The sequence below is a fragment of the Bactrocera oleae genome, chromosome 6 (assembly GCF_042242935.1).
Source record: "Bactrocera oleae isolate idBacOlea1 chromosome 6, idBacOlea1, whole genome shotgun sequence".
Classification (NCBI taxonomy): domain Eukaryota; kingdom Metazoa; phylum Arthropoda; class Insecta; order Diptera; family Tephritidae; genus Bactrocera; species Bactrocera oleae.
Window position 1 is genome coordinate 33,216,877 of NC_091540.1, and position 13,124 is coordinate 33,230,000.

The following is a 13,124-nucleotide window of genomic DNA, read 5'->3' on the forward strand; positions in this document are numbered from 1 at the left end:
ATTAGCAAAAAAACTTTAGTTGTACGTTCCTTGAAATTTCGTTTCGCACTGCTTTTGTTAGCTATTTTTCGTGTTTATTTCTGGCATCCCACCTTTTTTGATATCAGCTGTTCAAAATTCCCTAATCTTAAAAATCCGGGAAAGAGAATAACAGTAAAATTGGGGAAAATGAGAGTCTCGCATCATGTCATCCTTGATTGCGCTCTCATAAGATAGGTGTCAGCTGACGTACGGAAGGGAGTAATGTCGGTGACTGTTTGAGCTATAAGACTTAAAAATTAGCCTCTAAAAAGATAACTTTACAGGAATGAAGTTTATGGTTTAGAGAATAAAGCAGAAAGTATATTTTCTGTTAGCCAATAAAATAAAGTAGCTAAGCGCGTTTGTACTAAGTAATTTTTTAATAATGTTCAAATATAAACTAAAGCCTACAACACTGTAAACTTCCGACTATTTCTTTCACTCGTCATTTTATTGTCAGTCATTTTTTATTCGCTGCTTCTTTTTTGATGTGTCAAATTGCTCGTTACTTATGTGACTGTTGGCAGAAAGAAACACAGAGTTTTGTTCATCGTCTAGGAAAAAGTTTATTGTGTTCGTATGCAATTGCGATAAGTGTAATTTAAAAAGGAAGTGTATGTTAAATTTCAATAGACTTTAGATAGTGTGTGACATATAAATCTAACAAAATGGTAATAAAATCAAGAATGCGAGTAATAAAACAGCGCACAGGAAAACTAAATTTGTTGTCTTCACCAATAAAGGCTAAACGAATAGTCCAATTGGAAAAGTCGATGCAATGATAATTTTTTTTATTCGTTTCGCAATGTTTTCCTCGCATATCTTTTCTACATATCTTGTTGACACTATCGTAGCTAAATTTTTGTTTTCATTTCATAACATGTAACCAAATTGAATATGCAGTCCTTTGCGGAGAAAATCACAGGTTTGTTGGCGCGGCCGAATCAAGCAGAACAAATGGGCGGCATAGATGCACCATGGTACATGAAGTATGGTGGAAGATTATTGGGTATTGTTGGAGCTTTCTGTAAGTAAATCATTGAGCACACATGTGATTTTACTAATTTAATACTTGAAAACTGCACAAATCATTTAGGAGGTCGTATTTAATATCGCAGCTGTTTTCTATGTTTTTATGTTCCTCTTTTTACTGTCAAATAGTGTCAGAATGCGTAGCTTTTCAATCGATTTTTCAAAGCCGACCACCTTCGATAGACAAAGCTGTATGCAATTATTAACCGTTATCTTTGTTCATTGGTTTGCATGGCATTTGTATACTTGTGTGCTCATAAGTATCAGAAATCTAGGGAGTTGATTGTGCACCCCTTACTTATGTTGTATTTCTGTGTGTATTCATATTTAAAAGCAAATGCACATACTCGCTACAAGAGGCTTACTGGCATTGATAAAAGAATCTGTATCAATAGGAGCATAGCATGATGTATGGTAGTGACGTTCGATCACACATTCACTGTCACGTTTACAACTAATAAATATTATGTATTGCAACAAAATATTGTAGCTTTGTAATTTTTGTTGTATTTCTACAATATAAATATACGGGTACTAAAACATATGTATATACACACAAGTGTGTATACATATTTTTAAAACCATGGCTTATAACATTAGGCATCTGATGCATATCTAGAAATGTTATCGCATACAAATGAATTGTAAGATGTTTTCCAGTTGTTAATCACTCAAGTTTTTGAAGAAGCAAATATGTATGTATGTGCATATATTATACGAATATCATCATAGTAAGAGCCATATATTTCATGTGAATTATTTAACTGTTCCGATTCGATTAAACAAGTTGCAAATAATATGTAAATTCATAGTAAACATAGAGCTAACTTTAATGTTAGGGACATATTTTTGATATAATTACTAAATTAAAATATATTTTACTTGCGTAAAATATAAAAATACGAAGTAACGACCCAAAGTTTCGACTACAATGTTTAATTTTAAACATTTATATTATAGAATGCAGCTTTCAACAACAAATGCATTTTCATATTTGTTATCACATGAACAATGCATAATCATAAATATTTTTTAACTATATACATGCAATATTCCTTAAGACTGATACGATAGTAATAAAGTTAAGGCAATGGTTAAAGTTCACACGTAGTATGATCGGATGAAAAAAAGTTTTTTTTTTGTAAATTTTTTTAAAGAAAACTACTGCATAAAACGCTTGAAAAAATTATATATGATAATGAATAATTAATGTATATACAAAAAAAAAATTTAGCAAAAAATACTACTGTAGTGTTTACGGTCTTCATCGTGGCTCAAACAAAAAACCGAAAAACTGGAAGGTAATTGTACAAAGAAAAATCGAAACGATCGAAGAATTTGTTTTCGAGTTACAACTGCAATCAATAGGAAAAATGTAGATTTGAGAAAACGTGCTTAGGGGACTACGTGGGTCTTGTAACTTAAAATAAGGTAGTTTTTCTGGATTTTTTTTTTGAATCTACAACATTAGTATTATTTTTTTTTTTTGATACACGTACTATGTGTATATAATGTCTACATCATGTACAAAAATTTGCAATAAAAAATAATGTAAATTCAGCTGTTAACAGCGCCTTAACTAACGTCAGCGGCAGAAAAGTGTCCTCTCGGTAGTCACTGTAACTTAGGTAATTTTTATCTGAAATCAAAAAACATAGTTTTTCTTTTAGTAGGTGAGTATAGCTACTGCTTGATCATATGCACTTTTGAACTAAATTTGGCCATGTATTACCCTCTCAATTGAATTGTAAATGCAATGAAGCAGTAGTCAAACATGTTTAAAAGATGTACGCGAATTTTCCCGACGATCGGTTCATAAGTTATCGAGAAACTTTGACTACCGACATCAAAAAAGGGAGTTTTGAGAAAAACGCGTCGAGTCGTACGTAACTACGAGCTTTAAACGAGTATACATCTGGAAATTTTGCTCGGATCGGCTTGAAATTTTAGACAATATTCCTAATAAGTTGTACAATTGAAGTTAAACTGATTGACTACATTGGCTATTGATAACTATATTTTGAAATATTAATTTAAAATTTTAGTATATTACATTTAATTATATATGCAAAAATTAAAAAAAAAAAATTTTTTTTCGAAATGTCACGCTTTTTGACATTTACTCTCCTTAATTGAATATATTGTGAAAATTATTGTCTCTTAGAGCTTATGGGTCGATCTTTTTTTATATTGATACGCATAACTTTTTATAATTTTAATGTTTAAACCACAATTCCCTAACATACCTTGTAGTTTATTAAGTTCCGCCCACGATATTTGTGTAAGGTACTTCCCCTTCTTAACTGCTTTAAAATGTATAATTGGCCCGAAAAAGTTAATATGAATGAAAATAAGTACATCCTTGATATATGTAGTTTCGTCAGTGGTATATAGCTTATCTCAAAAATTGCCTAACTCAAAGAATATTTCAGTTATTTCATGTTTATAAATCAATAAATATTAACTTAAAATAACTAAAACTTCAACATCATTTAACATTCACTCATTTAATAAATATAGTTCGAATTGCTTTCATATCTAAATATGTACGTAAATGCACGATTTTTACTTTCGTTTTACATTTTCCTGTCTTCTCCAAAAAAACTTTTTTACTTTTAACGAATGAAAGCAAACCGTTTTCATACCTATATTTATGTATATACAAATGTAAGTATTTCACTTGAAGCATGTGCATGCGCAAAGATAACTGATAACAAAATAATTATCAATGATTACAAGAAAACGCCATAAATGTATAATCCATATCATACGGTTGAATCAAGAAATCAGATAAATACTTTTATTTGTCTGCTGACTCATCTTATTTCGCATTAGATTCCATTTTATCTTGATCATTACTTTTTTTTCTCTTTTATTTCTACATTATACTTGTATTCCTAACTAATCATATGTTTTATTATGATTGTAAGGCTTCTGGGTAACCAACATTCATGCTTACTTGCATTCAAATAAATTACGGTGCTAGCTTAGACTTCATTACTATAAACAGAGATGAAGCCGGCTTTTGATTTTTGTTTTATCAATACGGTTTGTTTTACAAAGCTTGAGTAAAAAACCTGCAAAAAAACAGTAGCAATAGTATGGCGATACAAGGCATAATAGTAAACCGGTTCCAATGCTTTACTGTGAGTGAACTCTTAATATTGGCGTTCAGTATGTTCATTCGTACGGCGATGGGTTTGTTTAGTTGGTGCGTTACCATTGGTTGACGTTATTTTGTTATAGTTTTGTTTTGTAATGTACGGGTGTGGGTTGGGGAGTATGTGCGCCTAATAAGTCAACAAATCAAATGCAACTTTTCTTCATCATCGCTACAACTAATTACACGTTACATGCACCGTTACTGTCTTATGTTGTCAGCCTGAAATAAAACCAGCATCGTAAATAATAATTCGTACGATCGTTTCACTATCAACAAACATCAAATAAATGAGTCACGTCATGGTTGCTTAGTATCAACCAATTTTTAGTATACATATAATACTCGTAAACATTGAACAGCTAATAATCAAAATTATGTTGATTTTGAGGACTTGGTTCAAAAACTTTTAACTTTATAATTAAGTAATGATGAGTGTTATAGCCGCCGAAAACATACCGCAAATAGTTAGTGAACAGTTTTTGGCCGAATAGAGAAGCGAGTTTATACGGTTACGTTCATGTTGTAACGAACTGCGGTTGCGTAGACCCATATGCGGTGAAAATAGTTAAACGAATCACTTTATATTATATATGAACATAATATACACACACATATTATTTTAAATTAGAAATATTTTTCCATGTTTTAAATTCAGTTATATATACAATACATTGTTATTTCCGTCTATAGTCTGCATACTATTTGGACTATGGAATGTCGTCGGCATTCTGCTACTCAACGTTTCCTGCCTTATCTCGGGTATCATACAAATGGTGGTCGGTTTTGTAGTGATGGCACTGGAAGCGCCTTGTTGTTTTTTCTGTATAGAGTTTGTAAACGATATATCAAATAAAGTAGATGCACGTCCATTATGGAATCGTGCTGCCTTCTATTGCGCGTAAGTATTAGATAAATATTTTATTTGAGATTTCACTTATGATATTTTATTTTCCCCAGGATTGCTATACCCCCCATAATTTTGTGCCCAGGACTGGGTAGTATTTTCGCATGTGGTCTTGTGTTCGGAACTGGCGTGATATATGGTTTAATGGGATTGGGAAAAAAGTAAGTAATGCAATTTTTAACAGGAAAATTGTGTGCCCTGTTAGAGCTAGTAATGAAAATATTTATTAGTATGCAGGCTACAGCTATGTGTTAGGAAATTCAAGTTTGGAGTGGTAACAATGTTGTAATATGATATATGTTTTTATTTGAATATGTGTCGCGCCATGTATTGTAAAATTTCAATATTGTTTATTTAACAATCGGTTTATGAATCTTTCCGTATTTTAGTAGTTAATCTCCTATAATATTATAAAATCTAAGTTCATCAAAATTCTCTTTGATTTATATATGGTGCACTAACTGGACTTTATTTTATTTATTTTCTTTTATAACTGGGATGTTCATGCAACATGTTGCTAGAGAGTATAATAGTTTTGTTCATTTAACAGTTGTTTGTATCACTTAAAAATAATGGGGATAGATATAGGGTTATATTACAGGGGTACCCATTGAGAGTGGTATGATTTCTTCTAAAAAAAAACACACTAATTGTTAAGGAAATTCAAATGTTTTTTATTTAATGTGATTTTGTGTCCATGGCTTCTTTTGCAACAAAATCCTCATATCGCTTGCCGGCAGCTCTTGAGGAAAAGACAAAGAAACGTTGTTGGGAACTTACAAGGCAATCGGCCGGCCGCTTGGATGTAGTGCACCGCAGACGAGGAAGGAAGCATGTCAAAACACTGCACTCCGGACTATCACGGGACGCCTCTTGATGTCCCCAATCGAACACGTACATAGGCAGGCCCGTATGCTTCCGGTCAAGGAACATAACGAGCTCCTCTCCAAGCAGTTTTTGCTGGGCTGTTTTCGTAGAAACCACCTTTGCAGTCGTCTGCTTGAAGCGGAACCGCCTCCTAGGAACATCAAGAGGTCCTTGATTACGTCGACGACATTGGACAGTACGCCGACCAGACTTCGGACGCAATGAACCTTAGACACGCACTGGACGCCATTCAAAGTGGAGCCATAGACACCTTCACCGACTCACCCACAGTGAATGGCATACTTGAAGTCAAACCACCACCCATCGCAGACGTAGAGCTCGAGTTGCCACGTCAATCTAGAATGACCCTTGCACAACTTCGTTCTGGATACTGTAGCAGGTTAAACACCTATTTATCCAGAATCGACCCAGACATACCAAATATATGACCTGACCAACGAACCCCACTCATCTAACACCCATTTCCCTAAGGTCCGACCCCGTCGAAACAGCTCGTTTCCTGGTCCTCCCGTTAGATGATCTTGATGACAACCAAACTGAAATTTACCACCCAAGCGGGGACTAGATAACCGTTACAACAACAACAACTTCTTTTGCAAGAACGAATTCGATGAAGCCAATTTACGAGTACTTTTTCCACTAAATCAAGTCGTATGTCATGAATAGCACGTTCAATATTGACTTCTAAAGCTTGAAGAGAGTCGGGTTTATTGCTAAAGACCAATGACTTCAAATAACCCCACAAGAAGTAGTCTAATGGTGTTAAATCACAACTTCTTGGAGGCCATTCAATGTTCAATTTGTTGAAATTATCGAGTCTCCAAACTTTTCTCGTAATAATTCGGTTGTTGCACATACTGTGAGGCGTGTAGTCCCGTCTTGTTGGAACCAAATGTTGTCAAGGTCAACTTCTTCCAGTTTCTGCCATAAAAAGTTGGTTATTATCGATCTATACTGCTCTTCATTGACAGTAACGTTGTCACCAGCTTCATTTCAAAATAAGTACGGCTCGATGATTTCACCAGACTAAAAACCACACCAAACTGTCAAGTTAGGTGAATGTAATATTTGTTCATTAATAATTTGTGAATTGCACCAGAATCGACAGTTTTTTTATTTAACGCACCACTCAGATGATGATTTTCTTAAAAAAATCGTTATAGTTTTCAAGTTGGTCCACGGCAAAATCAGCAGATTCAGGACGTTTACGGTGGTCCAATAGCTTCAGTTCTTGAGTGAGAACAATTTTATACGGATGCAAGCCCAAATTTTTTCTTAAAATCCGCTAGGTTGTGGTTTGAAACAGTCCCCATTCTTGAGAACGTCTTGGAATCGACAAATTGCGGACTTCTTTAACACTTGCCAGAACGGCAGTAATATTTTCATTACTTCTTCGGTTCTTTATCCTATTGGTACTTGAACATTTTCAACTTGAGGGGTGGACGATTATTGCGACCATAAAATGGCAAAAGCGCACTAAAAGTTGTAGCTGGAGAACTATTATTTTAATAATAATAAAATTGAATAATTTGTAAACGTTGTTCTTGCGTATATCTTTCCATGGTAAAATTGTAAACATTACTGAATACAATGAAAATAAATTACAGATTAGAATTCAATGATCAGGATGATGAGACGAGTTAAAATATGAGTGACTGTCTGTCTGTCCGTCTCTGCAAACGACTGTATCTTAATGAAACTTGGTACACGTGTTCCTTGGCAAAAAAAGACGAGCGGTTTAGGAGATATGCACATTAAACCTATTAGGGGGCGGCACCACGCCCACTTAAAATATTTTTAATGTGCAGATGCCCCTCCCTAATGTGATCCTGTATACCAAATAACAGTCTTGTATCTTATTGTGGAGCTTAGTTATAGCAAATTTGTAGACGTGGCAGTGGTCCGATTACGCCCATCTGCAATACCAACCGTCTTACGGTACCAAGAAACATGTGTACCAAGTTTCATAAAGATATCTCAATTTTTACTTAAGGTACAGCTTGCACGAACGGACAGAAAGTCACCCGGATTTCAACTCGTCTCTTCATCCTGATCATCTATATATATATAACCCTATATCTACCTCGCTTAGTTTTAGGTGATACAAACAACCAACAATCGAAGAGATAATAGTATGCCTATATGTCAAAATTAGGTTGAATCGGATCAAAAATTCCCTCAGTCCCCATATACCTAATAGAAATATTTTCGAACTTCCGGCTGGAAATTGGAACACCTGAAGGTATATCCCTGGCTTTGATCCATCCAAGTTGCAAGAGTATAAAATGTTCGGTTACACCCGAACCTAGAACTTCCTTAATTGTTTCTACTGGGTTTGTAGCACTTTCAACTATTTTTAATTTGTAAAGAAATCAAAGGGTTCACGGTGTCTTTCGAAATCATCTGTCCACTGATATTACATTTTTATTCTAACTTATTACGATTCCAAACTTGAAAGAAAAATATATTGAAATAATACAAATGTAATACAAATATATGTTTAGTGGCTCGTAAAAGTTAGTAACCAAAAAAATAGGTTAAAGGGTAAACTGAAATGTAACATACTGCTTAAGCCCTCGCTATTAGGTACGACACTTCTAAACAAATCCTTAAGCGCTAATCAACTAATTACATGTTTGTTTCTCTTTGTTCTCTATTCCTTTATTTCTATTTCTTATTAAATGTCCTTGTTTTATTTTGTCGCAAACAATTCGTTTCTTGTCCTTATATATGCCCTATGTTTAAATATTGCTCAACTAAATTTTTTATATGCAACAACGAATGCGCTTTAGAGCATCGCGCGAGGATATGGCTGCAGCCGCAACATCGCCTACACAAATGCCACCAGACGGGGGCCAAATGCAAATGGGCACCGACCAACATATCACACTAATGGAGGATCCAGATGTCTGGCGCCCCACATAAACAATACGTTCCAACTTAACTTAGAAAGCTCATTAGTGCATGCTGCTATTGTTATGCATAGCAAATCAGTCTCTAAAATATTTCCTTTAGTTTGCCAATACTTGTGGCGTTTCCTTTGAAACCCGCAACTATTGAGACACGGAGTTAAGAAATTCAAACAGTCACTTACCCCACCAGCTGAACAATTTACTTAAATTAAAGGGTAGTGTAGTGTAGCGAAATAAAACAAATGTACAACAGCATAAACTGAAAATTTGCAGCAAGTAAGGTTTTTTTTTGGTTCTCTTAAAGTTAAGCGATACAAACACAAAAGCATATAATTTACATATGTATGTATGTACATTCGTAGTTAATACAAAACCATTATTACCTTGAATATGATACTCAGTTGACAACAACATTCCATTTATAAATAATAATTGTTATAGAAACATATTTACCAAAGTTGAGGAAGATCAATTTAAATAAAATTGTTGTTGTTATTGCTATATCTGCGCCTACTGAATGATCTCCGAAAGCAGCAATAAAAGAGTACATCTGTAATGATGCTGTACATACATAGCACACAATATAAATGAAAATAAAAGCAAAACTAATATGTAAACAAAAGATAAGAGGAATATTAATATTACGGTGCTAAAAATTTGCGTCGTTACTTAGAAAAGCGTTTTAAAGTTTTGGTGTATTGTTCATAAACTTATCAATAAAAGCAAATATTGAAGTATTGTAAATTATAAATAAATTAAAAGTGAAAAGTACAATTGATTGATGTGTGTTAGAAAAATATTTTAACTCGATTTTCAAATATTATATTTTGAAGCAGCTGTAAATTTTTGAAAACAAAATTTTTGTGATAGTTTCGTAAAAAAATTTAAACGATGCCGTTATTCATGCAGACCATACTTTTATATGCGAATATAGGTAAATATTGCTGTATGGAAATAGACATGTATGTAGTTACATATATGCAAAAGTTTAAACGCAATTAAAGGTAACTAAACTTTAATAAATTGGTCAACGGTATTTTTGTGAGTGAATTTTGGCATATATTATTTCGTCATAATCGCTTATTTACAATTAAAGTTTTAAATTAATTCTTTGTTTGTTCTTTCGGAAAAAATTTTCACTCTTTTTGCATATATATTTTAGTTTAATTAAATGAATTTTAATATTAAATAAAATATTTTACATAACTGAGTTATAAACTAACTTGTGTGTCAAAAATTTTCAAATAAGCCTTTTTCAAAAAATTATACGCCTGTAAGCCAATAAAGGCAATCAAATTTACTTACTTACTTTAAAAATGTTAATAATGATAAAAAAACTATGCATTTTTATTTTCGTTTGAGTTTCCAAATACTATTTAATCAAATATCTAGTTGTGTTTTCTAAAATGTTCATAAAAAAAGTTTCGTAATATAGCAATTAAATAATATTCAACAAAATAGTTAGTGAAGATTTGCTTTGACATAAATATTCAAAGACCCAAGCATTGAAACTCAATAAAAATTATTAAGATTTGCTTTAGTCCTGGGAAAGCAGCATGCAACGCCCAAGAACAGCGTAAAAAGCACTTGGTAGTCAAACAAAAGCTGGCGGTGCACAGTTGCGCATACAGAACAGGATGTTGAATTTACTGCCAAATTTACACCACACAAAAACACTTAAATACAGAAATTTTACAAATCATCAATAGAAGATGTCAGCGATATCTACGTAACGGTCAACAATTTGTCAGACTAAAAGGCAACTATCGCAATTTTGTTTATAAAAACTGTAGTTTTTTATTGTAGTTTTACACAATACTTGTAATATTTGATTACTTACCACTGTACTACTGTAAATGTTACCAAATTCTTTATTATTTTTGATTTATAGTTTTATGAAAGTATATATATACATATTTTTATTTATAATTTTACTATCAGTATCATAAATAAGTATGTAAATAATGCAAATCTTTTTTGCACGCTCTTAATTTCTAAAAAACAGCAGCTCTTGCAATATCATAACTGTAATTGATAGAATTAGACATTACAAAAACTTCTTTCCGTTATTTATTTAGTGCTTTTTACAGAAAAATATTTAGTTCGTGACATCATGAACAAATGAAGTGGAAAACATCTTTACAATTACTAAGAAATTTTGACAATTAATTTTGTTTTATGACACCATGTCACCGTCTTATATTCTATCGTCCTTTGTATTTTAAAATTAGTAATAAGAAAAATATTTAAGAGAAATTCATAATTTCCTGTTAAATATTATATATGGAAGTATGGAAGTGGTTTAGTTAGTGCTCTAGATATTAAGTGTTTTATTTTTATACCCTGAAGAGGGTATATTAAATTTGCCACGTAGTTTGTAACACCCAGAAGAAAACGTCGGAGGCTCTATAAAATATATACATAATTTTCAGTATGACGAGCTGAGTCGATTTAGCCATGACCGTCTGTTTCCGTCTGTCTTTATATACGCGAACTTGTCCCTCAGTTTTTAAGATATCGATCTGAAATTTTGCATACGTCTTTTTCTCACCAAGAAACCGCTCATGTGCTGGAACCGCCAATATCGTACCACTATAGCATATAGCTGCCATACAAACTGAACGTTCGGAATGAAGGGCTTGCATGGAAAACTTTTTCATTTGACGAGATATCTGGACTAAATTTGGCGTGGGTTATTGTCTAAGGCAATAATGCAATCTCGGAAGAGATTGGTCAGATCGGATCACTATAGCATATAACTGCCATACAAGCTGAACGATCGGAATCAAGTTCTTGTAAGGAACCTTTTGTATTTGTGGAGGGTATAGCTTAGGTTCAACCGAAATTACCGTTTTTTTTTGTTTTCGTTATTTTAAAATCGTGAAGTTTTTAGATTATCTTTACAATACATCAGTATGAAAAAATAAAAATCATTGCCTACATTTAGACGATCCAATAACCAACAATCTTATATAAACAACATTAGGTTGAAGATAAACTAAGAGAATACTAACAAATCAACAGATTCAATCAATAATGATAATCAGAATATAAATATATACATAATCTTACATCCTTATTCCCAAATTATAAACATAAAATGACAAAATTTTTTCTTTACTTATAATACCAAAAAATTCATTAACCCTTGGACCACTTTTTATTTCTCCTCTTTTCATAGTTAATACATATTTGCTAGACCTAGAAAGCTTTGTAAAGCTGAGAAAGTATTGCAAGCATAAAAAACCGCTGAAAAAATAACTAGAAAATGAAGAGTACATTTATTTTCAGATGTTTTTCCAGAGCATAATCCGGACTTCCCGCTAATTATTTTTGGCTATAATTTTTTTAGTCATATGTCTATATTATCCTCTATGACAGTTAAGAGCTTTTCATTTTCTGTTTTGTATATAGGTCATTTCATTGAAAATTTACAATCAAAAATTTTTTTCGTACAAAACATTTATTTTTGTGTTCTTTGAGGCAAAATATTGGACACGTATATTTTTATTTCGATTTAATATGAAAAATTTTTAGTTATGAATTTTAAAGTCGTTATAAAAATAACTAGACGGCCTATTGTTGACGATGTTTTCTCAGCTTTCCAATGAGATATACGTTGCTTTTTTTCGACTTTTTTTATAAACAAAAGGTACATTTTTACAAAGAAATAATTTTGTTTTTCAGTTTGGAACTATTAGACTCTTCTGTCACGACTGTATAAGTTTGAGAATAGACCGTTAAACACTCCGTCCGCAATAAATTTTTAATCCTCAACTATTGCTGCGAAGCCTTTCGATCCCACATGCCGTTACTATTCGCGCTGCGCGCGTTGAAAAAATCTCACTGCGCTAGTCACAAACGCGAAAGACATAGTTTCATATTGACAATTCTGTAAAGTCCACTCCGAAATTTATAATTTATTAACTAAACTATACTTCCGAGCGTTTATACTTTAAAAATGTTTTATATTCAGGGTTGCGAATTTTTAAATTAAAAAATTAGGGATTAAAAATTATATTCTTATTTTTTAGTCCCGATGTTGGGATTACAAATTAGATATTAATTTTTTAATCTCGATGTTGGGATTAAACATTGAAAGTATAACTTTTTGATTTGATGAACTTGAAAATATGTTAATTCTAAAAAATCTTTTAATTGTTAATTATATGCTTAATATTGAATTTTTTTATTTTTTAATCCG

At 32.4% G+C, this 13,124-nt stretch overlaps 1 protein-coding gene across 2 annotated transcripts in view; it reads left to right on the plus strand.

The window, feature by feature from the left end:
* The first annotated feature begins 514 nt into the window (after positions 1 to 514).
* fwe (Calcium channel fwe) overlaps positions 515 to 13,124 on the plus strand; it is a 14,564-nt gene continuing 1,954 nt past the window's right edge. The window contains exons 1-5 of one of the 2 annotated variants that reach the window (XM_070110879.1): positions 515 to 692; positions 925 to 1,048; positions 4,907 to 5,114; positions 5,174 to 5,281; positions 8,801 to 9,694. In XM_070110879.1, the coding sequence (XP_069966980.1) occupies positions 690 to 692; positions 925 to 1,048; positions 4,907 to 5,114; positions 5,174 to 5,281; positions 8,801 to 8,933 (576 nt within the window). In that variant the 5' untranslated portion in view covers positions 515 to 689 and the 3' untranslated portion in view covers positions 8,934 to 9,694. Of the gene's footprint in view, positions 693 to 924; positions 1,049 to 4,906; positions 5,115 to 5,173; positions 5,282 to 8,800; positions 9,695 to 13,124 lie in introns of those variants that run through there. The other variant, XM_014244074.3, reaches the window with a different exon arrangement.